Source organism: Neomonachus schauinslandi, chromosome 7 (genome assembly GCF_002201575.2).
Source record: "Neomonachus schauinslandi chromosome 7, ASM220157v2, whole genome shotgun sequence".
NCBI classification, from domain to species: domain Eukaryota; kingdom Metazoa; phylum Chordata; class Mammalia; order Carnivora; family Phocidae; genus Neomonachus; species Neomonachus schauinslandi.
The window spans coordinates 86,229,784-86,255,390 of record NC_058409.1 but is presented as its reverse complement, the minus strand read 5'-3'; the positions used below and the strand labels follow the sequence as shown (position 1 = coordinate 86,255,390).

At 40.4% G+C, this 25,607-nt stretch overlaps 1 protein-coding gene across 1 annotated transcript in view; it reads left to right on the top strand.

Moving 5' to 3' along the window:
• NSD1 (nuclear receptor binding SET domain protein 1) overlaps nucleotides 1-25,597 on the top strand; it is a 139,560-nt gene extending 113,963 nt beyond the window's left edge. Inside the window, exons 15-23 of the mRNA XM_044917101.1 lie at nucleotides 1,419-1,575; nucleotides 3,269-3,474; nucleotides 6,492-6,604; nucleotides 11,549-11,818; nucleotides 13,414-13,530; nucleotides 14,582-14,723; nucleotides 17,073-17,179; nucleotides 19,470-19,674; nucleotides 21,465-25,597. Coding sequence (XP_044773036.1) covers nucleotides 1,419-1,575; nucleotides 3,269-3,474; nucleotides 6,492-6,604; nucleotides 11,549-11,818; nucleotides 13,414-13,530; nucleotides 14,582-14,723; nucleotides 17,073-17,179; nucleotides 19,470-19,674; nucleotides 21,465-23,095 — 2,948 coding nt within the window. The 3' untranslated portion in view covers nucleotides 23,096-25,597. The remainder of the gene's footprint in view (nucleotides 1-1,418; nucleotides 1,576-3,268; nucleotides 3,475-6,491; nucleotides 6,605-11,548; nucleotides 11,819-13,413; nucleotides 13,531-14,581; nucleotides 14,724-17,072; nucleotides 17,180-19,469; nucleotides 19,675-21,464) is intronic.
• Nucleotides 25,598-25,607: the final 10 nt, after the last annotated feature.

Genomic DNA, 25,607 nt, shown 5'->3' with positions numbered 1-25,607 from the left:
CTGATATGAGGAATTCTTAATCTCAGGAAACAAACTGAGGGTTGCTGGAGTGGTGGGGGGTGGGAGGGATGGGGTAGCTGGGTGATAGACATTGGGGAGGGTATGTGCTATGGTGAGCTCTGTGAATTGTGTAAGATTGATGAATCACAGACCTGTACCTCTGAAACAAATAATACATTATATGTTTTAAAAAAAAAAAAAAAGACGATAGTAGGAAGGGAAAAATGAAGGGGGGGAAATCGGAGGGAGAGATGAGCCATGAGAGACTATGGACTCTGAGAAACAAACTGAGGGTTCTAGAGGGGAGGAGGGTCGGGGGATGGGTTAGCCTGGTGATGGGTATTAAAGAGGGCACGTTTTGAATGGAGCACTGGGTGTTATACGCAAACAATGAATCACAGAACACTACATCAAAAACTAATGATGACGGTGATTAACATAATAAAATAAAATTTTAAAAAAGATAATAGGGTATTTATTATATTCCTTAAATATGAATCCTCTTTATCTGAAATTTTTTATAGTCTGAAACTATGAGGATTTCAGCCTCAGATACATAAATTGAATTACTCTGAAAATCTTTAGGAAGTGAAAATTCATTGTCATTGCAATATATGTAATTATCCTGGTGTCTGAAAACCTCAGTGGAGAAGGGGAGAACATTTATTTAACTAAGTTGAGGCAACAAACCACATTAGTACCTATTGATTTTTGTCACCAGTGAAAATCACAGATATTTCAGTTGTAGATATCTTAAAATATTTTGCAGTCATTGTTACTGCTAGATCTTATTTTTGTATTACAAAGAAACATAACTTTAATCTCTTATTTTAACATTTTGATAATTATACCTTAATGTAACAGTGTTCTTTTAATTTATATGTTAGGTTAATGTTTATAAATGTTATTCTGAAAAGAGCCCATAGGTGTCAGAGTGCCAAACATAAAAAAGAATAAAGAGTTAGTAATTTAAAAAGGGGAAAGGAACTGACCATATGGGGACTACTTACGTGTCAAACATTACTGTGCCATTTATTCACTTGTTTAGTCTTCAAATAGATGTGATTATTTACTGTTCGTTGTGGAAAATTTAGCGTATTGTCTTTTAGTGAAGAGAAAGAAATGTGTATATGCACATACTTTGAGAGGTTGACTTCTGACCTCACTGCCCTAACCTAATTTTGCCAATAGGACCTCATGTTTATTTGCTGTGAATGTAACAAACCCTCAAGGTTGTGGTTCACAGGAATATTGGAGAGGGAATAAGTGCTCTTGTAGAAAAGTCTTTCTGAATAACTAATTAAATTACTAAGCTGTTTGCTGGGAGATAGATAATTGGTTAGGAGCAAAAGCTGTTTCAGCTGGGTTACTATATGCAGTCTTGAGATTCTGAGTGCCAGATTTTTTGATTCCCACAGGAGGCAGCCTTCTGTGCTGTGATTCTTGCCCTGCTGCTTTTCATCGTGAATGCCTGAACATTGATATCCCTGAAGGAAACTGGTATTGCAATGATTGTAAGGCAGGCAAAAAGCCACATTACAGGGAAATTGTCTGGGTAAAAGTTGGACGATACAGGTGAGTGAGCATGAAGGAAATTGGCACTGACTTCTTTTAACATCCCATCATCTGTTTCTTGAGATTTCAGATACAGTGCTTAACTCTTCTCTTTCTTTCTTTCCTTCCTTCCTTCCTTTTTAATAGTTTTTCTGATTAAGCAAGGTCCACCCTTCTCCCCATTAATTTTCCATTATAAAAGAAAAAAAACTAATTTTTATGTTTTGTGATTATAGGGATAATACATATTCCCTGTAGAAAATTCATTAATGAAAATAAAATCCGTAACAAACAAGGTAGATACATTGCTAACAGTTGGTATATTTTCTTGGAGACACACCAGTGCATGTACCCTCAAAATAATTGGCCTTATATTTTATACTCAGTTTTGTGTCTTTTCCTTTTTAAAATTATTTTTATTGAACATGGAACATACAAAAGAATATCATAACATGCATGATTTAAAAGAATCAGAAAGGAATATCTGTGTATGTACCTCCCATTTAAAGAAAATAGCACAGGGGCGCCTGGGTGGTTCAGTCGTTAAGCGTCTGCCTTCGGCTCAGGTCATGATCCCAGGGTCCTGGGATCGAGCCCCGCATCGGGCTCCCTGCTCGGCAGGAAGCCTGCTTCTCCCTCTCCCACTCCCCCTGCGTGTGTTCCCTCTCTCGCTGTCTCTCTCTCTGTCAAATAAATAAAATCTTTAAAAAAATAAAATAAAATAAAATAAATAGCACATTGCTAGTACTTTTGAGGCTCCGTCCATGACCCTTTCTGAATCCACTTTCTTCCCACCCCTAGAGGTAAGCACTATACTGCATTTTGTGTTTTTTATTCCTTTGCCTTGCTGTAATGGTTTACCACATGTATAATGTTTTGTTCTGCATGTTTCAGACCTTTTCATAAAGAAATTGTTGCTATATTTTCCTGCAACTTGCTTTTTTCATTTACTGTTACACTCCTGAGATTTAATAGTAGTTAGTACAGTGCTCTAGTTCATACTTTGCTGTTCTACATTTCTTCTTGATATAGTCTTAACAAAACAGTGCAGTTCGTTTATCCATTCTCCTCTTTGGACTATGAGCATTTTATCAATGTTCCTTAGTGTACATGCACAGTTTTTCTAGGAGTAGGGGTTTCCAGCTGAAATAGCTAAAGCCAGTTGTCTTCCTAAAGTGGATGTAAAGCATTAACTTACATGCTTTTTATTTTCGGAGGCATTTCTTGGTATCCTTGTTCTATGCCCCTCACAATTATTGAAACTTTTCCTTTTTAAAGGCCAAATTATATTTCATTGTATCATATACTATAGGTACTTTATCATTCCCTAAATGTTGGGCATTTCGATTGTTTCCAGGTTTTCATTCTTACAGATAATACTTCAGTGAACATTATAGTCGAAGCTTTGTTTATATCTTCTATGAGATGATTATTATTTACTGTTAAATTATTATTTCCTTTATAGATTCCTTAAAGTAAAATAACTGAGTCTAAAAAGTATATATGTGAGCACATCTGTGAGAATGGCCATTTTCAGGTTTTCAGCACATTCTACTTATTTTTTCTCTAGTTAGATTGTAAAAATGGACTAGGTTGGACTTTCATATAGATAGACAGACATTGCTATTCCTTATTCCTGTCCTAAAAGGTAGGTCATTTTCCTAGTGTCTTGCAGTATTCTAAAGGTTTCCTTCCTTGTTTTCACCTTTCCCAGGTGGTGGCCAGCTGAGATCTGCCATCCTCGAGCGGTACCTTCCAATATCGATAAGATGAGACATGATGTGGGCGAGTTCCCTGTACTCTTCTTTGGGTCTAATGACTATCTGTGGACACATCAGGCCCGAGTCTTTCCCTATATGGAGGGGGATGTGAGCAGCAAGGATAAGATGGGCAAAGGCGTGGATGGGACATATAAAAAAGGTAACTTTATTTTTTTGTTTCTCAGGCCAACACAGACCTCTGTTGCCCAAGTATCTATTCTGTTATGTGTTAGAATTCACTTATGTTCTGTTAGCAGCTGTGTTCTGCTCTCTGGGGCAGCTACAGGATTTTACAGGAAAGTTGATCCACATAATTCATTATTTTTGAGCCTAGCCTTTATGTAACAGGAATTTCCTTGGGAGGTTTTTGTCTTACCAGTTCTGTTTTCTCAGCATCTTATCAAGTACTGGAGCTTTGGAACTATTTTATAGCCTAAACCCTGTGGTTTGCTAGACAAGAGTGAGAATCTCTAATAGAGTTGTGTTTGTTCCAAGGAAGTTCCAGAGAAGTTATAGAGCAAAATAAAACAGTGAAAGTCAAAGCATAAATGTTCTGAATCAAAAGAGATTTTTTTAAGCTGGCCTAGCAGTGAAGGAGTGGGGACATTTGGGTTAGAAGGAGTTGAGTCAACTATGAGCCTCAGTTTTCTCTTATTATATAATGAGTAAAGGTTGTACTGAGAATTCAGTGAGGTAATAAAAACAACCGGCAGAGCACATAGTTGGTATCCGATCAATGATAATTATCTTCTTCCTTTAGCTGTCCTTTGAAAGGCAGTATAGGTATCTCTTATTATTCGAAGATATTTGGACATTGAAGTATATGGTAAGGTGGAGATTCTAAGCAGGTAAAACTTTCTCATAAGGTGAAGATTCAAAGAAAATTCTAAGCAGGTGAAACTTCCTAGATGGGGAATGAGAATCATGTCCATAGGGAACAAGTTTCACAAAGGTTCCATTTGCCTCATGTCATTTCAGTGGGTCCTCACTTACCTTTGGCCATGTGGTTTCTGTGTGGATATGGGTTATTAATATTAACAATATAGGAGCTTGGCTCTTGAGTCTTGTAGTCTTGGATGGTCAGGGACCACTTGACCAACATCTTTGCCTGTGTAGAGCCGGCCACCACAGAGGCTGGGGGAGAAGGTGGAGTTGTAGGGACTACCACAAGTCTGATCCTGCTGAAGCTCTGGGATTCTACTCTTCCTATGCCTCAACCCTGGGCTGGCGGGGTGCCTCTGCCTTCAAGGAATACATGTTTTTATGGGGGAATTGGACACAAATACAAGCAGTCAAAATGTTATTCATTGCATGTTGTGGCAGAACTGTGCATGGTATGCTATGGGAACAGACTAAGAGGAAGCATAACTGTGCTGGGGATCAAAATTTGGAAGTCATGGATTGGTTTTTTCCAAGTGATTTTGAGGAGTGAACCTTAATAATAATCGTTATCATTTGTTGTTTGCCAGGCCCTGTTCAGTTTGTTTTCTGCTTTAAGTCCTTGTGGTAATAGTATTAGTTAGGTGTCATTATCCTTATCTTACAGATGAGGAAAGTGAGGCACATAAAAGTTAAATTACTTGCCCTAGGTGCCAGTGCCAGTAAGTAGAGGAAGGTTTCAAACTCTAGCATTCAGGCTTCAGGATCCACACTCTTCACCCCTACACTGACGGTGAAGAAGTTAAAAATGAAAATGTTAACAAGAAGACAGCGCATGTGAAAATATATGTTAAATCTAACATGTTGAGTGAATGACCTTTAGTTATGTGGTATAGTTTAATATGGGGTCGGGGGAACACAGTGCTGTTAGCCAGAAAAGGTGGTAGGTAAGTTACATGGTCAGAGCAGAATTTTTAGGAATCTGTGAGTTTTGGGACTGTAGAAGGTGAGAGGCTGTGGCCAGGGAGGTCTGTGATGTGGCTGTTTTGGTAGTTCCAGGCAGAGATGACAAGATTGTGAAGTGAAGTGTCCCTGGGGTGGTGAGGATGATGGGTACTTGAATAGACATTAAGTAAACAGACTAGTCAGGACATGCTGAATAATAGAATGAAGAAAGGAGTGATTATTTAAAAACACACACACACACACACACACACACACAGACAACAAAAGCTCTGTTAGATGTTTAACAGGGAAATGGAGAAAAGGGGATGGACCCTTTTCTTTTCTTTAAAGAATTGACAGAATATGGGGAAAGCTACAGAGAGGAAAGGGGGGGAAGAATTGGAGTTCTTCTCAGAGTTTTTAATCTAGCAAACACACAGAATGAATTTTAAAAAAGAAGAATGAATGAAAAATTTGTTTTAAGTGGAAAAGAATGAGAATCTTAAGATTTTGTTGGATTTCTAAGATATTACAGTCTTTTAAGCACATGAAAGTACAGGACTTGAATAAAATCAGCTATGAAGATCTATGTATCATTACAGCTAATAGTTGATATTTACAGAATGAATCTTAGGAGAGGACTAGGACAGGTGCTCTTTAGAGAATTAGGCAAGAAGGAGAGGAAAACTTCAACTTTGAATTTCTTCCAGAGGAATGCAGCATGTTATTTGGCACCTAGGAGACAGAATGTTTCTGGAGGCAGGAGGTTTGGAACTGAGGAAAGAATTAGGCTTAATTAAGCACAGTGACTTTGCTGAACAGATACAGTCTTGTTGTCGTTAGGAGATGTTATTTGTGGGCTTTTTAAATCATTTAGCTGGATTTGTTTTGGTTTTGTTTTAAATTTTCCTCTGAAGGTGGTAGTCTATATTGTGCCATGTAGTGGTAGATTATGTTTTGTCTTAATGCTATATCTGAATACCTTGGGGACTATAAATTAACTTGAAAATAGCAGTAATACGTACTTCTTAGTTTTCTATATAGTGCTGACTGATTTTTTTTCTTAAGATTTTGTTTATTTATTTGAGAGAGAGAGACGAGTTGGGGTGAGGGGGGAGAGGGAGAAGCGGGCTCCCCGCTGAGCAGGGAGCCCGATGTGGGGCTTGATCCCAAGACCCCGAGATCATGACCTAAGCTGGAGGCAGACACTTAAATGACTGAGCCACCCAGGCGCCCCAGTTGCTGGCTGATTGTTGTCTAAAACCTGGATTTTCTCCAACTTTAAAGGGGAAAAAATGGCAAAATAAACAACTCCACCCAAGATTAAGTGACTTGTGCTGTGTGTTTTCTTAGCTCTTCAGGAAGCTGCAGCAAGGTTTGAGGAGTTAAAGGCCCAAAAAGAGCTAAGACAGCTGCAGGAAGACCGAAAGAATGACAAGAAGCCACCGCCTTACAAACATATAAAGGTGAGAAAAAAACGCAGGAGACTGTCTCCAGGAGACACCCTCTTATAGAGTACTGTCTTCCTGCTGTGTTCATGAAGAGGTTTGGAAGCACAAGCAGAGTTGCTTTTAGGTAGAGGTGTGAGCTTGAAGGAAGATAAGAAAAAGTTCCAGAGCACCATTCCTAGCACATTGTCTATAGCTTCTGTAAAGTCAATTGTGTGTTGATAACTTTTTCTGTTGCCTTAGAAAGTCTTCTTATAGAAGTGGACTGGATTAAGTCTGTGCACAGGCAACATCTTGCAGTTTGAAGGGGACTCAAGAAGCATGATAAAAAATGATAAATAGCCCTTAGATAGTATGAATAATACACATGGTAAGTCTTCTTGGTAATGGCTGATACTAAAGATATTTTAGGTAACCAGTATGATTAGGTTTCCCAAGGTCAGGAGAATTCATGTTATGTGTACCTAACCCCTAATGTGCCTAGTAAAAGAGTCCTCACCATTTATCATCTGGGTACAATGGACCCTTTTTATTTTTTAATGTTTTAAATCATTTTTATGAATAATTTATAGAAGTAAAAATACAGGAATAATGAAGAACAAATTTTTTAGACATTTTAATAAGTATTTCCTAAAACCTTTTTTAAAAACCTAATTTTTATTAAATTAGTTGTAATGTTCAAACATCAGAACACATGAAAGAATACTATTAGCTCTATTAACAGAATGAGACTGCCCAGGTTCTTGTTGTAAAATATTTGTGGTGATGTCATGCCTGAATAAGAATACCATATTTCTTTTTTGTCAGTAGAAATTCATTGTTAGTGTACCCATTGTATTTGAGTTTCTGAAGTCTTAAGAGTGTGAGGTTTCTTGTAGAGATCAATTTCATCACTAGATCTTTAGAGTCTAATGTGGTCAAGTATATCCCAAGTATTCCATGGGACATACTTAAAAATCTGAAATTCAAATTTAATCAGGTGTCCTGGATTTTTAAAGCAACCCTACTAAAAGCAGACTACAAAGATGTTATCTCTAATCTTTCATACTTTCTGGAAAGATGATTTAATACGTTAGGCAATGCAGTAGAGAAACTGAAGTGTCACTATTTCACTGTTGCATGAATAAGGTTTTGTGATTCCGTCATTTTTCTGTTTTCTTGTTAGTTTAGTCTCTTTGGGTAAAGGTGGGAATGACTGATGAGTAACTATGAATAACGATGAAACAGTAAAATGTTATGAGATACAGGAAATTAAGAACACTAAAATTCCATAATATAGCTCAGATTTTTTAAAGGGTTTTAATGGATGTACATAGTAGTTTCAGGATAGAATGAGGGTATTTTTTTTCTTTTTTAAGTGAATTTTCTTTTTGATCTTTAGAAGACCTCTAAGAAAATAAAATTCATAAAATATCAACCCTTACAAATAAAACTGCTGAAGAAAATATACTCAAAACCTGAAATTGGGTCTAAATGGACGCTGGTGGTGGTGTACTGAGAGTTAAATGGAGTTATTGTGTGTGGAGATATAAGATAGTGCGTGGAGTTCTAAGTGTAGTTAGGCCTCAAAAGGGGGAAAAGAATCTGGTTCGTGGCCACAGTCTTAGGTGTCAGACAACAACAAGGGAGGCATTTCAGAGTTGCACATCAAGCATAATGAGCTCTTGAGAGAGCAACTTCCTGGGAGTGATCTAAATCACAGAATTTAGAAGCCAACTTTTTTCCTCCATACCCCCTCCCCACCTTTTTAAAAACAAATACATTTCCAGGAAAAATTTTAGAACAAGGGTTGGCAAACTATAGTCCATGGGCCAAATCTGGCCTACTATGGTTGGGTTAAAAATTAAAATGAGAAGAATTATTCTAGGGACCTGAAGATTACATGAAATTCAAATATCAGTGCCCATAAATGACGTTTTGACACTCATCCATGCTTATGTAGAAATTGTCTTTTGCTTCTTTTATGCTACAATGACAGAATTGAGCTACATCTGTAGCCTGTAGAGCCCAAAGTATTTACTGTCTGGTCTTTTACAGGAAAGGTTTGTCAATCCCTGATATAGAGTGACCATTTAACTGTACTTATGTATCTGTATTGTTCTTAGTCATGTGGGGGTTCTTTTTGTTAGTTTGTTTTTGCTTATATGTTATGTTAGGCAAGAAACTTATTTGGGATTAATAACAAGTTAGATCAGATGTTAAGAAAGAATGGTTGAAACATATCTTTATAGAGAGAAAAGGACTAGGATGAAACTTTTATGGGAGGGAGGGAGGTCAGGTAAAGATACCTTGAAACAGACAGATATGTTCTAATACCCTATGTGTAGGACCTGCAGTCTGAGGTGAGTGAGTCAGTCCTTACCTTCTGTCCCCTTAGAGTTTGCTTTCCTCAGGGTTGTGACTTCCATTTACATGTGGTAGTAGTATTCCTCCATTAACAAAACGTTTACAGGTTTGTTTTGTTTTTTAAGATTTTATTTATTTATTATAGGGAGAGAGAGAGCACACAAGCAGGGGAAGCAACAGAAGCAGTCTCCCCGCTGAGCTGGGAGCCCGACAGGAGGCTTGATCCCAGGATGCTGGGTTCATGACCTGAACCAAGTACAGACCCTTAACCATCTGAGCCACCCAGGCATCCCAAGAAGTGTACAGCCTTTGCCAGTATTTTGAAGTATCTGGGAAGAGATCTGGCAGAGTTACATCCTTGTAAGGTGTTACCAAGAACTGGTTTGAGGACAGTTTATTTCTATAAACAGATTGGAGATTTTATAATATTGTTAAAGAAGACGCAAAAACTAAAATGTTAGAAATGGAGCCTTTTGGGAATTTATTTTATATATTTATTTTAAAAGATTGTATTTATTTATTTGACAGAGAGAGACACAGTGAGAGAGGGAACACAAGCAGGGGGAGTGGGAGAAGGAGAAGCAGGCTTCCCGCAGAGCAGGGAGCCCGATGCGGGCCTCAATCCCAGGACCCTGGGATTATGACCTGTGCCGAAGGCAGACGCTTAACGACTGAGCCACCCAGGCGCCCCCCTTTTGGGAATTTAGAGGATGGAAATAACTGTTTCGTTAATCATAGTGATTTCATTTTATTTTATATATATGTATATTTTTTTTTTATAGTAAGCTCCACGCTGGGAGCCCAATGCAGGGCTCGAATTCACGACCCTGAGATCAAGAGCCGGATGCTTAACTGACTGAGCCACCCAGGTGTCCCAATCATAGTGATTTTAGATTGAATGGATGTGATAATCTAGAATATTTGATGTGACAAATAATTAAAAGAACATTAAAAGAAAGAATAATCATAGTATCTACCATGTTTAAGAGGCTGACAGACTCTATACTATACTTTTTACATATATTTCTTAATCTCACAATCTTGCAAGTGAAGTGATTTATCAAAATCATAAAGTTCCTGAAAAGCCAATTTTTATGTATGGGATGGGTTTTTGAAAACTCACACTTTGGCTATTCCAAGTGAAATAATACCAGGTAGGGGAGACTCATTCTTATAGTGCACAAATCCATCTGTGTTATAGAATGTCTATTTTTTTCTCAGCATTGTTGCTAGCATTTGGAAAATGCTCACGGCTTCAGTGTTACAGCAGCTGTTCGATCTCTGTTGTATTCACTATAGTTTTTAGTACTAGCACTACTACTAAATAAATACATGGGTGACATTGCTGTAGTCTATTAAAAAGATTTCAACTATGATAATAAATATTAAAATTATTTCTTCACATACAGGAGGAATCCCAGTTACCCAAAGACATTTTCATGCCAACCATTTACCACTTAAGAATTTTCTTTTAGGGGCGCCTAGGTGGCTCAGTCGTTAAGCGTCTGCCTTCGGCTCAGGTCATGATCCCAGAGTCCTGGGATTGAGCCCCACATCAGGCTCCCTGCTCGACGGGAAGCCTGCTTCTCCCTCTCCCACTCCCCCTGCTTGTGTTCCCTTTCTCGCTGTGTCTCTATCAAATAAATAAAAAATCTTAATAAAACAAAAATGTAGCAGCTAACGTGGCGTCACCATGTGGTAATAGCAAAAACCCAGTTTACACTTAACTTGGCCTACCAGCTTTGAAATTATGATTTTCATAAAATGATTTTTTAAAAATTTTTGTGGGATCCATAATGTGTATATTAAGTGAGGCTTTATGTCAGATTGCCTTAATCTTTTTTCCTCCAGTTTTTTTATTGTAAAATATAGATAATGTAAAATTTTTTATTTTTATTTTTATTTTTATTTTTTTAAAGATTTTATTTATTTATTTGAGAGAGAGAAAGAGAGAGCACATGAGAGGGGGGAGGGTCAGAGGGAGAAGCAGACTCCCTGCCGAGCAGGGAGCCCGATGCGGGACTCAATCCAGGGACTCCATCCAGGGACTCCAGGATCATGACCTGAGCCGAAGGCAGTCACTTAAACAACTGAGCCACCCAGGTGCCCGATAATGTAAAATTTATTAATTTAATCATTTTATACAGTTCAGTGATATTAAATGCATTCATAATGTTTGCAACCATTACCACCATCCATCTCTAGAACTCTTTTCATCTGGTAAAACTGAAACTCTGTACCCATTAAACATTAACTCCCCATTCTCCCTTCCTCATTGCTTGGCAACTACCATTCTACTTTTTCCTCTATGATTTTCACTACTCTAAGTACCTTATATACATATAATATTTGTTTCTTTGTCACTGGCTTATTTCACATAACATAATGTCTTCCAGGTTCATCCATATTGTAACATGTGTCAGGATTTCCTTTCTTTTTAAGCTGAATAATATTCCATTATTTGTACCACATTTAGCTATTGTGAATAATGCCCTAAGTTCAAAATCATGTACAATGTGGCATGCAACTTCAAAGAAAAGAAGTCTACCTTCTATAGGTCCTGAGTTGTCTTGTGTTGACTTGCCTGATGTTCTATAGTATGTGTTTCTTTTGCAGGTGAACCGTCCTATTGGCAGGGTACAGATCTTCACTGCAGATTTGTCTGAAATTCCCCGTTGCAACTGTAAAGCTACTGATGATAACCCCTGTGGGATCGACTCTGAGTGCATCAATCGCATGCTGCTCTATGAGTGCCACCCCACAGTATGTCCTGCCGGAGGACGCTGCCAAAACCAGTGCTTCACTAAGCGCCAGTATCCAGAGGTTGAAATTTTCCGAACATTACAGAGGGGCTGGGGTCTCAGGACAAAAACAGATATTAAAAAGGTGAAGAAAATTTTTCATAATTTCCAGATTTTTTTTTCTTCTTTGCAATTGCTTAATATGAGTAATTATTCTTGATGAATATGAGAAAATGATCATTAGAGGAAAGATAACATAGTGTAAGGATTAACCTTACTGTTGGGTCTTGCTGTGTTCTTCTAGAGTTTTTTTTTTCCTTCTAGAGTTTAGATGCTTGAGAATAGTCTCCTTTACCTCTAAAGTCCTTAGTATTGCTCATGTTCATGGTGTGTGAGGATGAAAAAATGAAGGAAATTCATAGAGATACTATGGCCTTACTTGCTCTTTTGTGACAATTCTGGAACTTGTAGTTAAGAGGAAGGGGATAATGAGTATGTGATACAGAGGTGTTAATCACCTAATAAAATAAAATCTGTTTTTACTAAGGGAAATTCGGTTTTGGTTCATGGAAAATGAAGAAGAGGATTAGGCCTTATCTAATAAAAGTGCAGTAACATCTTCAACTTCAAACTTAGGACCTGCAAGTTTCTTTTCTTTTTTAATTTTATTATGTTATGTTAGTCACCATACATTACATCATTGGTTTTTGGTGTAGTGTTCCATGATTCATTGTTTGTGTATACTGTGCTCTCCTTAATACCACTGGGCTAACCCATTCCCCCCCCCCCAAAAACCCTCAGTTTGTTTCCCAGAGTCCATAGTCTCTCATGGACCTGCAAGTTTCTAATAGAGAACATTATATAGTCTTTGTGTAGAATAAATCTTACTTGACATTTTAATAAAATAAACCTTACTCTAGTTATACTTTCTAAAGAATTTTATTGAAGTTTGTTTCTAGAAAAGGAAGTGAATATTGGCTGGTCTGTTTAGTTATTTGCTAAGTAGCTATTATGTATCTACTGTGTGCCAGGCATTGTGCTGCAAATGCAGTGATAAGTAAGAGAGGCATAGGCCGTGCTTTCATAAAGTTTACATTCTAAGGGGGCGAGACATTGATCAAGTAGTCACCCAGTGTGGAAGCACAACGGGTTCTGGAGGCATATGGTAAATGGTAAAGGGCCTGAAACTAGCTTTGACTCTGGGAATATTTTAAGTTGAGAATTGAAATATAAGTAGTTGTTGGCTTAGGCTAGGTGAGTGTTAAAGCATTGCTGGCAAATTGGACAGCATGAGGGAAAGCCAGTATGACTGTAGCGGAGTGAGTCAGGAGGACAGTATTATAAAATGTGGAAGGGCGGGCAGCAGGCAGGGTATATTCCAAGGAAAAGGAACATAGTTTATGGAAATTGACTTTCAGGTTTTGGGGCAGTTCAAGGGATCAACTATATGACCATTTTAATGGAGCCCTATTTTACCTACTTCCATGTTGGTTGATCTTTAATGTCCATTGTATCCCAATCTTTCTCCTGGTGACAGTGATAGGTGTGGGGAGGTGTTTTTCATTGTCAAATAGTTGAAGCATCATATTTATGTTTCTTGAATAAACCTTTGTTAAATTGATTAGGTACATGTACATGAACTGCTTTGGAGATTGTTATTTTCATTAATTTTTTTAAAAATAAGGTGTACCTGGGAACACAGTTGTGCTTTTTGCCATTAAGAACTATTTCTTGTTCTAGGGTGAATTTGTGAATGAGTATGTGGGTGAGTTAATAGATGAAGAAGAGTGCAGAGCTCGAATCCGTTATGCCCAAGAACATGATATCACTAATTTCTATATGCTTACTCTAGACAAAGTAAGTGTTATTTCCATTGTTATAAGATTGTGAAATTGATATTGTCCCAGCCATAGTGTTTGTAGGCATGTAATTCACTGCCCAAAACAGCGTCTTTCCCTTACATTTGTAGGGTTTGCTTTGTCGAGGTTCTGGAGTAGCTAAATTTGCTCATTTCTGGCTACACATCCCTTGCCAGAGTCAACAGAGCTACTGTTTGCATTCTTTTTGAACTGTCCTATACAAGTTGGGTATTATGTCTTTTAGTATTTTTCCTATAAGATTAAAACCTGGAAGCCAGCCAAGTAAATAATCATTCTTTCATCCTTTTATTTTACAGATTGAGAAACTGATTTGTTAATATTTAGTTCATTGACAAGGTCATATAAATTGTAGAACTCAGCCTCTGAACCCGTCATCTTTCCAATCATAGGAATTTGCTGATGAGTTTCATTTCTTTGGTGCCTAGAATTATATTTGGGACTCATTCCTAATTCCAGCATCCTAATGTGTTTATTTTCTGTGCATTTGACATTCTTCGTTGTACCTGAATATTAAGGTCTGCTAGCAATCCCCGACCCCCTTCCATTGACTATTATAACAGAATTCTTTCCTGGTGTGAAACTTCATGAACATTTATTAAGTTGAATTGAACCCTTTGGTTTGTGAGATCGTCACCTCCAGATATTCAGATCTTCATTTGGGATGGGGTCTCAACATCAGTATTAAAAACTCCTTAGCTGATTTCTAATGGGTAGCCCCAGGGTTCAGGACCACCAAATTGAGACGGTGGGGCAAGCTGCCGCTTCTAGGGCTGTGGTCCTCAAACTTCAGCATCTATCAGAATTACCTAGTAGGCTTTTTATAACACGGATTGCTGGGCCCCACCTCAGAGTTTCTGCTTTTAGTATATCTGAAGTGCAGCTCAAGAATTCGTATTTCCAACAAATAATAGAATTAGTGACTACACTTTGAGAACCACTCCTGGGAGAGTCAAATTATACAAATAGGAACTCTAGCTTGTTAGAATATATAGGAAGTATCTAATGAGCATCATCTCTTGGAATTCTAGGACCGGATCATTGATGCTGGTCCTAAAGGAAACTATGCTCGGTTCATGAATCATTGCTGCCAGCCCAACTGTGAAACACAGAAATGGTCTGTGAATGGAGATACTCGTGTTGGCCTTTTTGCCCTGAGTGACATTAAAGCAGGTAAGAATCAGTTAAGGATTCTGGAGCTAAGAAAGGAATTTCAGGTTTTATCATCTAAACATCCCATATGTCCTATAATCCAAAATGAGGTCTGCAAACTCTTGGGAATACAGAAAAGACTTTCCAGGTGGTACTTGGCGTGGAATATTTTTGGTGGTGATGGTGGTATGGCAAAATATACATAACATAAAGTTTATCATTTAACCATTTTTTAATTGTACAGTTTTGTGGCAGTAGGTCCATTCACCTTGTTGTTCAGCTGACACCTCCATCCATCTCTTTAACCCTTTCATCTTCCCCAAGTGAAGCTCTGTATCCATTCAATGCTAATTCCCATTTTCTCTCCCCTCAGCCCCTGGCACCACTGCCAGACACTATTCCAAGCATATTATCATATTTAATCCTTGTAAAAATGTTGTGAAGTATGTGGTATTATATACCTGTGTTACTTGGATTCTTGGGTCTGGCGCCTCTAACCACCCTGGGGTCGTGTCCTGTGTATTAATTACTCAAATGTTATCCAGTCCCATAACGTCAGTCCTTCTATCTCTCCTGGCTGCTTTCAGTACATTTGTACATGTAACTTAAGTCTTTGTCCATGGTGATAGATTCCTCTACCATTTCTAGCCACAAATTTTTCTTCTCTCTTTTCCCATATTCACTTAGCTCATGCAGCATGGTATGGGAATTCACAGACCTTGTTCTTGTTCTCACTTGACTTCCAGTCTGCATGGGTGGAATGAGAGGAACGAGACAGAAAGCTCAGTGCTATGCAGAGTTCCTGTGGAGCTGCAGCCTTGACAGATGGAATCAGAACTTTTCAGCTTGCTCTCTTTACTCATTCAGCTTCATGTATTCTTCAATACCTGTTATACTTTCTACCACATGTGTCATACTCCTTGTTTATCTTTTCTCCAATGCCCTTTCATCCCCATAAGTGCAGACCTCAAGGATTGTTGTATATTGGGCTCTTTTCTAGAATGGTATAAGTCTTTCCTTTATGCACACCAATACCTTCTTATTTATCCCTTGTGCGGTTGTGTTTACATAGTGGATGGTGAGTAAGCAGTAGGTTATGTCAGTATCCTGCTATCTTATATTTGTGTATATGGTTGAGTTGTATTATAAGCACATTAAATTAATGAAAATTCAGTTATGTACTCATAAATTGTTTAATAAGAAAGGAATAAAGTGAGTAGAATTATCTATCATTCAGTGCAGTATTTCGCCGTAAATGTGAGAGGGGAGACAGAACCCTGCTCTTACCTTGGTCAGTCTTGGTTCCTGCAAGTTCCTTGCAGTGTGAACTTCTCACCAGGCCATGAGTGATTCTAGTTTTTGTACCATTTGGACCCCTAAATGTAAGGTAGCTGATTTATAATTTGCTTAGCTGAATAAACAAATAATCTATATTAATCCAATATTAGATGAAAAACTATATATATCAGTTAATCTCAATGATGGAAGATAGGTCAGTCTGCAATGGGAAATCTTCTAAGATTTGGTCATTTTGACCAAATGATTATCACTGTACACGTTAATGGTGAACCATTACCCCAACCCAGAGTTAATCTCTTTTTATACATATATAAAATTCTTGTGTTTGTTAGGCCCTCCCTATTGTGCTTTAAATTTGAATGGTTGTGTGTTTTATTTCCTCTCCTAGTTTTGATAAGATGCACTTTTGACAGAAAGGGGACAATTTGTACTTTAAATCTGTACATCTCTTTTTAAAGTTTACAAATTACTGCTGTGTGCATTATGTCCTATTCTCTAAATATGCTTGTGCGGTTGTTGTTTCTCCATTTAACAAATGTACTCAGGGCTCAAATCACCCAGCTAGACTGTGGTAACAGGGATATAAAGCCAGGGCCCAAGTCTATGGTATAGAGTTCTCTAGTATTACTCTGTATTGAGATGTCTCTCCCTTAAGTTCTGCTAGATTTGGCACAGATCAACAGGTTTTCTTCATACTTGCATTCCCAGTGCCTAGCACATCAGTGTATATAGGTGAGTTGTTGTTTGTTTTGGTAATGAATTAATATATTTTGAATCTGATTAGGAAACACAAAACAACTTGGGATAATTAACATCTCTACAGTAAAGGTTATTTTAAATATTACTTGTTAACCTGTATAAGTTTTTCTGTTACTAAGTTGTATTTGCTGATTAATAATATTATAGGATTCAAATTTATTAGTATTTCATTAATATAGTGGGATTAGAGTTAATAAATCCCTTCTATCCTCTGAAAAATCTGTTCTCTTGCAAGTCCATATCCTTTGTGATTAATACAGAATAATATAATTAAAACCATAGATATTAATATTTTCATGGTCTTTTATGCAGGCACTGAACTTACCTTCAACTACAACCTAGAATGTCTTGGGAATGGAAAGACTGTTTGCAAATGTGGAGCCCCAAACTGCAGTGGCTTTTTGGGTGTAAGGCCAAAGGTACCTTCCAAATGTTTCCATCGGGAATAATGGTGTGGTCCTCCCTCCCTAACCAGTGGCATAGCTGACTTTTTAAGATGTCTCTTTGGAATGACATTGGATAGTTGTTGGTAGGGCTACTGGCACTTAACTAAGCATTCTGATGGTCAGTTTGGTTATTCAAGAGCAGATCTGTGGGTGTTGTTGAATTCCTTTTGAGCAGTCTGACTTCTAATTGGTGATACCTTTCTAACTAAAAAAGCTGTAAGATAGGAATCCATAAAGTAGGTTACTTCCTATGTCTTTATTGGTCTCAGCTCATCTCACTCACATTTCCTAATAAGCTTCTTAGATTCTTGGTATCTGTGTCTCCCTCTCTTCCTCTCTTTGTCTTTTTAAAGATCTCAAAGAATCCAATATTGAATTTAAGATTCTAAATGTAGTATAACACTTGTAGATAAACATAGGACCCTTAATCTTATCTTAAAGTATAAGCATTGTTGTGTCTTACTCTCTGGGTTTTTGTGTGCATTTTAACTGGCTTAGAATTCTGTAAAGAATTACTTACAAGTCTGTATCCTGCATTTCTTAAATATTATAAAATCTTTTTCCTTACTGTCACATAGTCTTTTTTTTTTTAATTATATATATTTTTTAAAGATTTTTATTTATTTATTTGAGAGAGAAAGAATGAGAGACAGAGAGCATGAGAGGGAGGAGGGTCAGAGGGAGAAGCAGACTCCCCGCCGAGCGGGGAGCCCAATGCGGGACTCGATCCCGGGACTCCAGGATCATGACCTGAGCCGAAGGCAGTCGCTTAACCAACTGAGCCACCCAGGCGCCCTCATATAGTCTTTTTAACCATCGTCTCTAAGTGACTTAATTTTTTTATATAATGGATGGACCATAATAGATGAACATGCATCCAGATTTTTCTATCCTAAGTTACAGCACACTAAAAATTGAAGTTTAATTTTGATGAAAAATACACAGTGACTCCAGTTGGGTATTTCCCATTATGCTTTTTTGATTTGGAAGTCAATCTTAAGAACTGAAAAATGCAAATTAGCACAGAAACCAATAACTAAAGGGGGAGTGACCTTTTTAATTTTTTTTCTTAAAGATTTTATTTATTTGACAGAGAGGGAGAGAGCATAAGCAGGGAGAGTGGCAGGCAGGGGGAGAGTGGAGAAGCAGGCTCCCCACAGAGCAGGGAGCCCGACGTGGGGCTCGATCCCAGGACCCCGGGTTGTGACCTGAGCCAAAGGCAGTTGCTTAACCGACTGAGCCACTCAAGCGCCCCAGGAGTAATCATTTTGAGCAAAAACACACGGAGATGATGAACACCCCCAATTATTCTTTTATTAAATAAGGAAAATTATGTTTATATTTTATTGAGTTTTTTTTTCTTTAGTCAGTTGGTTAAATGGTCTTGTTCCTTAAGGTGTCCAGTTTATTTATTACCTATAAATCAAAATAGTAACTGAGTTTAACCTAAGTTTAATGGTGTTACATTCACTAGGGATGTCAGTTTTTGCATCCTTAACATCTATGTAGTATTTCACACATGAATCAGTGAAAGAGAAATTTGAGGGCAGAAGTTTAGAAATGGGAGATCACTGAGGGATAGTAATAGATCAGATTGATCCTGGATGTTTCTAGTCCAAGATAAATGTGATGAAACGCATGGGGTTTGGTAAGTGTGGGCTGCAGGGATCATGGAGGAGACCTGCTGGCTGCACCAGGATCTGTCTTGCATTCCCAGTGCCTAGCACATCAGTGTATATAGGTGAGTTGTTGTTTGTTTTGGTAATGAATTAATATTAGGTGGATATGAACCTAATTTGATATAGATGAAGGGCACATAGCTCACTGAGGGCAAGGACCATGAAGTTTTCTGTGCCTTCCTAGCATGTGACTCTTAAGGTGTCCAGTGAAGGTTTATTGAATAAAGAAATGTGTGCACACACAAACATACACACCTAGACAAACACAAAAATAAAACGTAATGAAAGGGTAACGTTACCTTTAACACTAGCCTTGTGTGTTAACAAAAATAAGTTCATTTTTCTTTTATTTCATTCAGGTGGCAGGAGTAGTTGATAGAAAAGTTAGAATTAATGCAACCATTTATTGGGTACCTATGATGTGCGAGGTGCCTTTCCTGCATTTTTTCTTATCTTTACAATAGTCTATGAGGACTGTCTCTTCCCAGAGGAGAGACTGAGGCTCAGAGAGGATAGTTAATCTGGTCAAGATCACACAACTAATATATCGACAGAATGCTTACTGCTCAATATCTGACCTCTAGAATCAACCCATTGCCACAGAAGAAAAGTCAAAGAAATTCAAGAAGAAGCAACAGGGGAAGCGCAGGACCCAGGGTGAAATCACAAAGGAGAGAGAGGATGAATGTTTCAGCTGTGGGGATGCTGGCCAGCTCGTCTCCTGTAAGAAGCCAGGCTGCCCAAAAGTTTACCACGCTGACTGTCTAAATCTAACCAAGCGACCAGCAGGTTGGTGTCAAAATCCATGTAGAGTGCTCTTTGTTCTCTGCCAGAATTGTCAGAGCCCTTGGTCTTCCCATGCATAATGTTGAAGGGGGTATGGTTCATGTTCTCATTCTGGAAATAAAGGCTTTGGAATCCTAGGTTATAGAGAAGGGAACAGAAACTCATTATATGTCAAGCACTTTATTTACATTTATGTTATGTTATTTTATCCTCCCAGCAACCCATAAAGATGAGACCTTTTCACCTTCCCATGATGCAGATGAGGAAACTGAGAGTCCAGTTTGGTGAGATGACTTGTCACAATAGAGCATGTAGATGGAGGAGTTGGATTGAAAGCCAGGTTTTCTGACTTCAAGGCCACTAAATCATGTTTCCTTTCTAAAGAAAGAGAGGTTGAGATAGCATGGAGTTTGGGGTTATTCCGGTCAGTGAGGTGTGGACTAGATACCCTGGACTAGACACCCTTTGAGCTCCCTTCACCCACTCTCTTATGAAGGAGAGGCAGCTCCGTCTACTGACACATGAGAGAATAGAGTGTCAGGAATTTGTGGCTGGAGAAGCTGACTTTTTTTTTGTTTTTTTAAGATTTTATTTATTTGAGAGAATGAGAGAGTGAGAGAGCACATGAGAGTGGGAGGGGCAAAAGGAGAAGCAGACTCCCCGCTGAGCAGGGAGCCCAATGCGGGACTCCATCTTAGGACTCCGGGATCATGACCTGAGCCGAAGGCAGTCGCTTAACCAACTGAGCCACCCAGGTGCCCAAGTTGCTAACTTTTGAGTGGTGATTTGGAGTTAGAAGAGTTTGGGGGGACTTGGATATGTGGTCTGTTTTGTTGACAGAGGCAAGAAAGCAGTAGGGAGCCACTTGAGCTGAGGAGATTAAACATCACCAGTAGCCTGCTCTCAGGAATTGCAGAGAGAAAACTTTGGGGTGGGAATGAGAGGAGTTTGTCCCTGAACTAGCTTTCCTTCAATGTATGGTTGCCAGAGAAATAAAATTATAGAAACGGAGGTAGTGTGAGGGCAGGACCACAGCATGACTTGTCAGTGCCAGGAAGTGGAAAAGGAGAATTGTTTCAGAATCAATAGCTCAGGATTGTAGCTGGCACAGGCTGCAATGGGACTCATCTTGACTAGGAGCCAGGAGTCAGGACTGGCATAGTTTATTTGGAAACTATGAGCCGGGGCGAAAACACCATCCACGGCAGAGACTCTCAGGTGTCATGAAATGGGAGCAAATAGATGGTAGGTCAGGGTCTTTTCCACTGGTTCTGTGTGGACTATACAGGTAAAATTTGTGCTAGTTGCAAGATTTGAAACTGAGCAAAGGAAAATCCGCTCAGTTTTTCACATTTGTATATCTGCTCCCTGTTCCTAAATATAACCAAATAAGCAGAAGTTTAAATAGCCGAGATTATCCCTTTAGAGTTGAATATTGAAAGGCTATATTAGACAAATGGAGTTTGCAAAACTGTGGAAGTAGTATCTTCACATTCTATCTAAGGGGAGCTTTGGGTTTTTTCCCCCTTGCTAGAAATAGTCCTAGAAATAAGAAATTACTCCTGCCTGTATATTTAGTTGATACTCAGTTGCTACTTGTACTTGGCTTTTATTTTTATGTGTTGTACAGGAGACTCAGATTCTGGGGCAGGGGAGGTGTCAGGTGAGTGGCATGAGCTCTCTGCAGAAGGTGGCAGTTTGAAATCACTCCTTTGACCCAGGCTCAGGGCCATGACTCATTTCATGCACCTTGCTTGTTTTCCTAAGCGTTTGTTTCATATCTGTGTTTTTAGGGAAATGGGAGTGTCCTTGGCATCAGTGTGACATCTGTGGGAAGGAAGCAGCCTCCTTCTGTGAGATGTGTCCCAGCTCCTTTTGTAAGCAGCATCGGGAAGGGATGCTCTTCATCTCCAAATTGGATGGGCGTTTGTCTTGTACTGAGCATGACCCCTGTGGGCCCAACCCTCTGGAACCTGGGGAGATCCGTGAGTATGTGCCTCCCCCAGTACCGCTGTCTCCAGGCCCAGGCACTCACCTGGCAGAGCATTCATCAGGAGTGGCTGCTCAGGGGCCCAAACTGTTGGATAAGCTGCCTGCTGACACCAACCAGACACTGTCACTGTCCAAAAAAGCTCTGGCAGGGACTTGTCAGAGGCCACCGCTTCCTGAAAGACCTTCTGACAGAACTGACTCCAGGCCCCAGCCTGTAGATAGGGCCAGGGACCTTGCTGGGTCGGGGACCAAACCCCAGTCCTTGGTATCCAGCCAGAAGCCATTGGACAGGCCACCTGCAGTGGCAGGACCAAGACCCCAACTATCTGACAAACCCTCTTCAGTGACTGGCGTAAGCTCCTCACCCTCAGTCAGGTCCCAACCACTGGAAAGACCTCTGGGGACAGCTGACCCAAGGCTGGATAAATCCATAGGTGCTGCCAGCCCAAGGCCCCAGTCACTGGAGAAAACCCCAGTCCCTACTGGCCTGAGACTTCCACCGCCAGACAGACTGCTAGTCACCAGCGGTCCCAAGCCCCAGACTTCAGACAGGCCCCCAGACAAATCCCATGCTTCTTTGTCCCAGAGACTCCCACCTCCTGACAAAGTACTATCAGCTGTGGTCCAGACCCTGGTAGCTAAAGAAAAAGCACTGAGGCCCGTGGACCAGAATACTCAGTCAAAAAATAGAGCTGCTTTGGTGATGGATCTCATAGACCTAACTCCTCACCAGAAAGAACGGGCTGCTTCACCTCATGAGGTCACACCACAGGTTGATGAGAAGATGCCAGTGTTGGAGTCAAGCTCGTGGACTGCCAGCAAAGGTCTGGGGCAGATGCCGCGAGCTGTAGAGAGAGGCAGCGTGTCAGATCCTGTCCTTCAGCCACCGGGGAAAGCAGCAGTCCCTTCGGAGCACTCCTGGCAAGCAGTTAAATCACTCACCCAGGCCAGACTTCTCTCTCAGCCCCCTGCCAAGGCTTTTTTATATGAGCCAACAACTCAGGCCTCAGGAAGAGCACCTGCAGGGCTGGAGCAGACACCAGGGCTTCCCAGCCAAGCACCAGGCCTGGTGAAGCAGGTGAAGCAGATGGCCGGAGGCCAGCAACTACCTGGACTTGCTGCCAAGAGTGGGCAGTCCTTTAGGCCTCTTGGGAAGGCCCCATCCTCCCTCTGTACTGAAGAGAAGAAGTTGGCAACTGCAGAGCAGAGTCCCTGGGCCCTGGGAAAGGCCGCACCAGGGCCAGGGCTCTGGCCCATGGTGGCTGGACAGACAATATCGCCATCTTGCTGGTCCTCTGGGAGCACACAGACATTGGCACAGACTTGCTGGTCTCTTGGAAGAGGGCAAGACCCTAAACCAGAGCAAAATACACTTCCAGCTCTTAACCAGGCTCCTTCCAGTCACAAATGTGCAGAGTCAGAACAGAAGTAATATGAGTAAATGTCACATGACCAGACCAGCTGCCCCCAGGGTTCTTGGGGAAGGGAAATCATCTTTCTTTTCCCCTCTTAAAAAACAGATCCCACCACTTTTCCACTGTTACTCTTTCCTTATATCCCAACACTCAGAACTCTTGTGACATTAGCCAGTGGGGGCATGTGGTTGTGTAAACCATGTATGGAAATCCAAGTGGGCCCCAGCCAAGGAGACAGACAGACTTGGGTCTTTTTCCTCCAACCTTTACACATGGTAACTTGAAATAAAAAGTCCACTCTGGAGTCAAGCATGGGATTCAATTCCACTGGTCAGGTTGGAAGGTAGAGGGGCTCTCGAAGTTATTTCTCTAGCCCTACAGAGCCCCACTGAGGGCACCTGATGAACACTTGGGATTGGGAAGAACTGATACCAGTAGTGATTTCTTGAGCATTCACATGTGCTAGGCCAGGTGCTAGTCACTGACAGGAGATACAGAGATAAGACCTGATCCCTGTGAGCCTAACATGCCTGCCTGGGTTCTCAGGCTGTTTTCATGAACCTTTGACCAGGAAATAGCAGGAAGTTCTGAGGGGCCCTGGGGCTCCAGACTCATTTTGTAATGTCCTTTATGGCCCCAGAAGTGGTTGTGTTGAGTAAGTGTCCCCTGGTTGGGTGTGCATGTGTGCGTGTGATGCACACACGCTCATGTGGAGGTCTCTAGTGGGGGGGGTGGGGGGTGGGGGGTTGCATCAAGGCCAAGTGGAGCCGTTGGCTGAGCAGCTGCTGCTGCTTCTGTCTGGGCTGTGCAGAGTCTGAAAATCTGTCCTTGGCAGAGCAGCTGGTTGTGGGGGCTGGGCTCTACAAGGACATAGCTTTACCGAAGTATAAGAAGGCAATTGGCAAGCTTACCTTTCTTTCCTACCGATTTTCGTCCTTTTACATCAGCCCACCCCATGCCCGCCCCCCAAACACTCAGGTGCTTTCAGATTTCAGAGTCGGGCAGTGGATATAGGGAATCTCTGGCAAGCTCTGCGCTAGATCTACCACCAGCTCAGGGAGAGTGCCAGATTCTGATGGAAAATTCCTTCTCTCTTTTGATCCTTTGCCCTCTTACCTGAATGGAGGGAGTCCTCTCCTTCACTGGTGGATTCTACCACCCTATCCCTGAGAATTGCTGTGTTCTGTACTGAGAGCACCTGCCTGCTGACTTTGTTCAAAGGCAGGCCAGAGCCCTTCCCCTGTGACTGGCAAGATGTGGTGTTTAGAGCAATGTCCAGTCTGAGAGATGATTCCTCATAACTGCTGATTATCTGTTACTGCTGCCCTGAGCTGGGGCCCAAGGGCTGGGAAATCTGTTGGTGCTACCCTGCCCTACCATTCACCCAGCTCACCAACTGCCAACAGGAAGTGCTGTTTGGCCAGTTCCTTCCCATTCACTCACCCCTCCTTTGTCCCTAGACCAAACGTGTTTACCTCTCTGCTTTGCCAACTTAGCCAGCAGCTTTAGCCAACAGGCCATCTCTTGGCCCAGATGTCTCCTGGCCATTCTGTTTCAGTTATGGCTTTTACACCCTCAACAAGATTCTGTATTTTGTCCCAGTTTCCTCCTCCTGAGTTCCTACTGAGGTTACCCACATCACTTCTAAGGAGGGAACAATAGTTATAGAAGCATTTGCGCTTTATATAAAGATTAAAAGAAGAATTTGCTTTTATTTCCCAAAGTCTGTCTCGGGTTGAGACACTTGAACTCAGGCAGAGGTACGAGGCTGGGCAGGGCTGTCCCGAGTCTAGGGGCCTATCTCTGCATCCCACTTAGACCTCGAAATCTCTGTAAATTCCACCTGCCTAGTTCTCCCCTTTTCATCCTCTCTCTCTTCCCACATCATGAGAGAGGAAAAGCTCTTTGTTCAAAAGGAAGAAAAAACAAAGCATCTTATTTTCTTTTTTAAAAAATTTTAAACCATGGAAAAGATATTTTTAAAGAAATCCACCCAGAACATTAAAGTTCATTATATTAAGTATTTATCATGTGTGAGAATAATAAGTATATAACTGCAGCTAGTAGGTCCCTTTCCCTAATCTCTTAGGCTGTATGAGTAGGGTTTGCTTGGTGCCAGTCCTGTGCCCTTTTCTCTCCTGTCATCTGTAGTTGTGATCAGAAAAAGATATTCGCACTGCACTGTCAATCTCCTTTCACTATGTTGTGTGTTAAATTACCGTAGCTCTTTGTTTCATGAAATAAACTGTGAATTTGGGGGGGGGGGTGTGTGTGTGCAGGCTATGTAAAAAAATTTAAGTGGAGAAGTTTGATCCTGAAATAGCTTCTCTGAAGTAGGCTTTGGTAGGTAATTGACTTGACAGCCGCTCTAGATATGTCTCACAGGACAAGGAGTGAGGGAAAGGTGGGCCATGAGTGGCCACTTTGTGGTTTTGTTTTGGTTCTTTCCATTCTACACCATTTACTGGAAACGTCCTTCCAGACCTGCCTGGGAAAACAACTTTTGAGCTGTGCTTAGTTTGGGGGAGA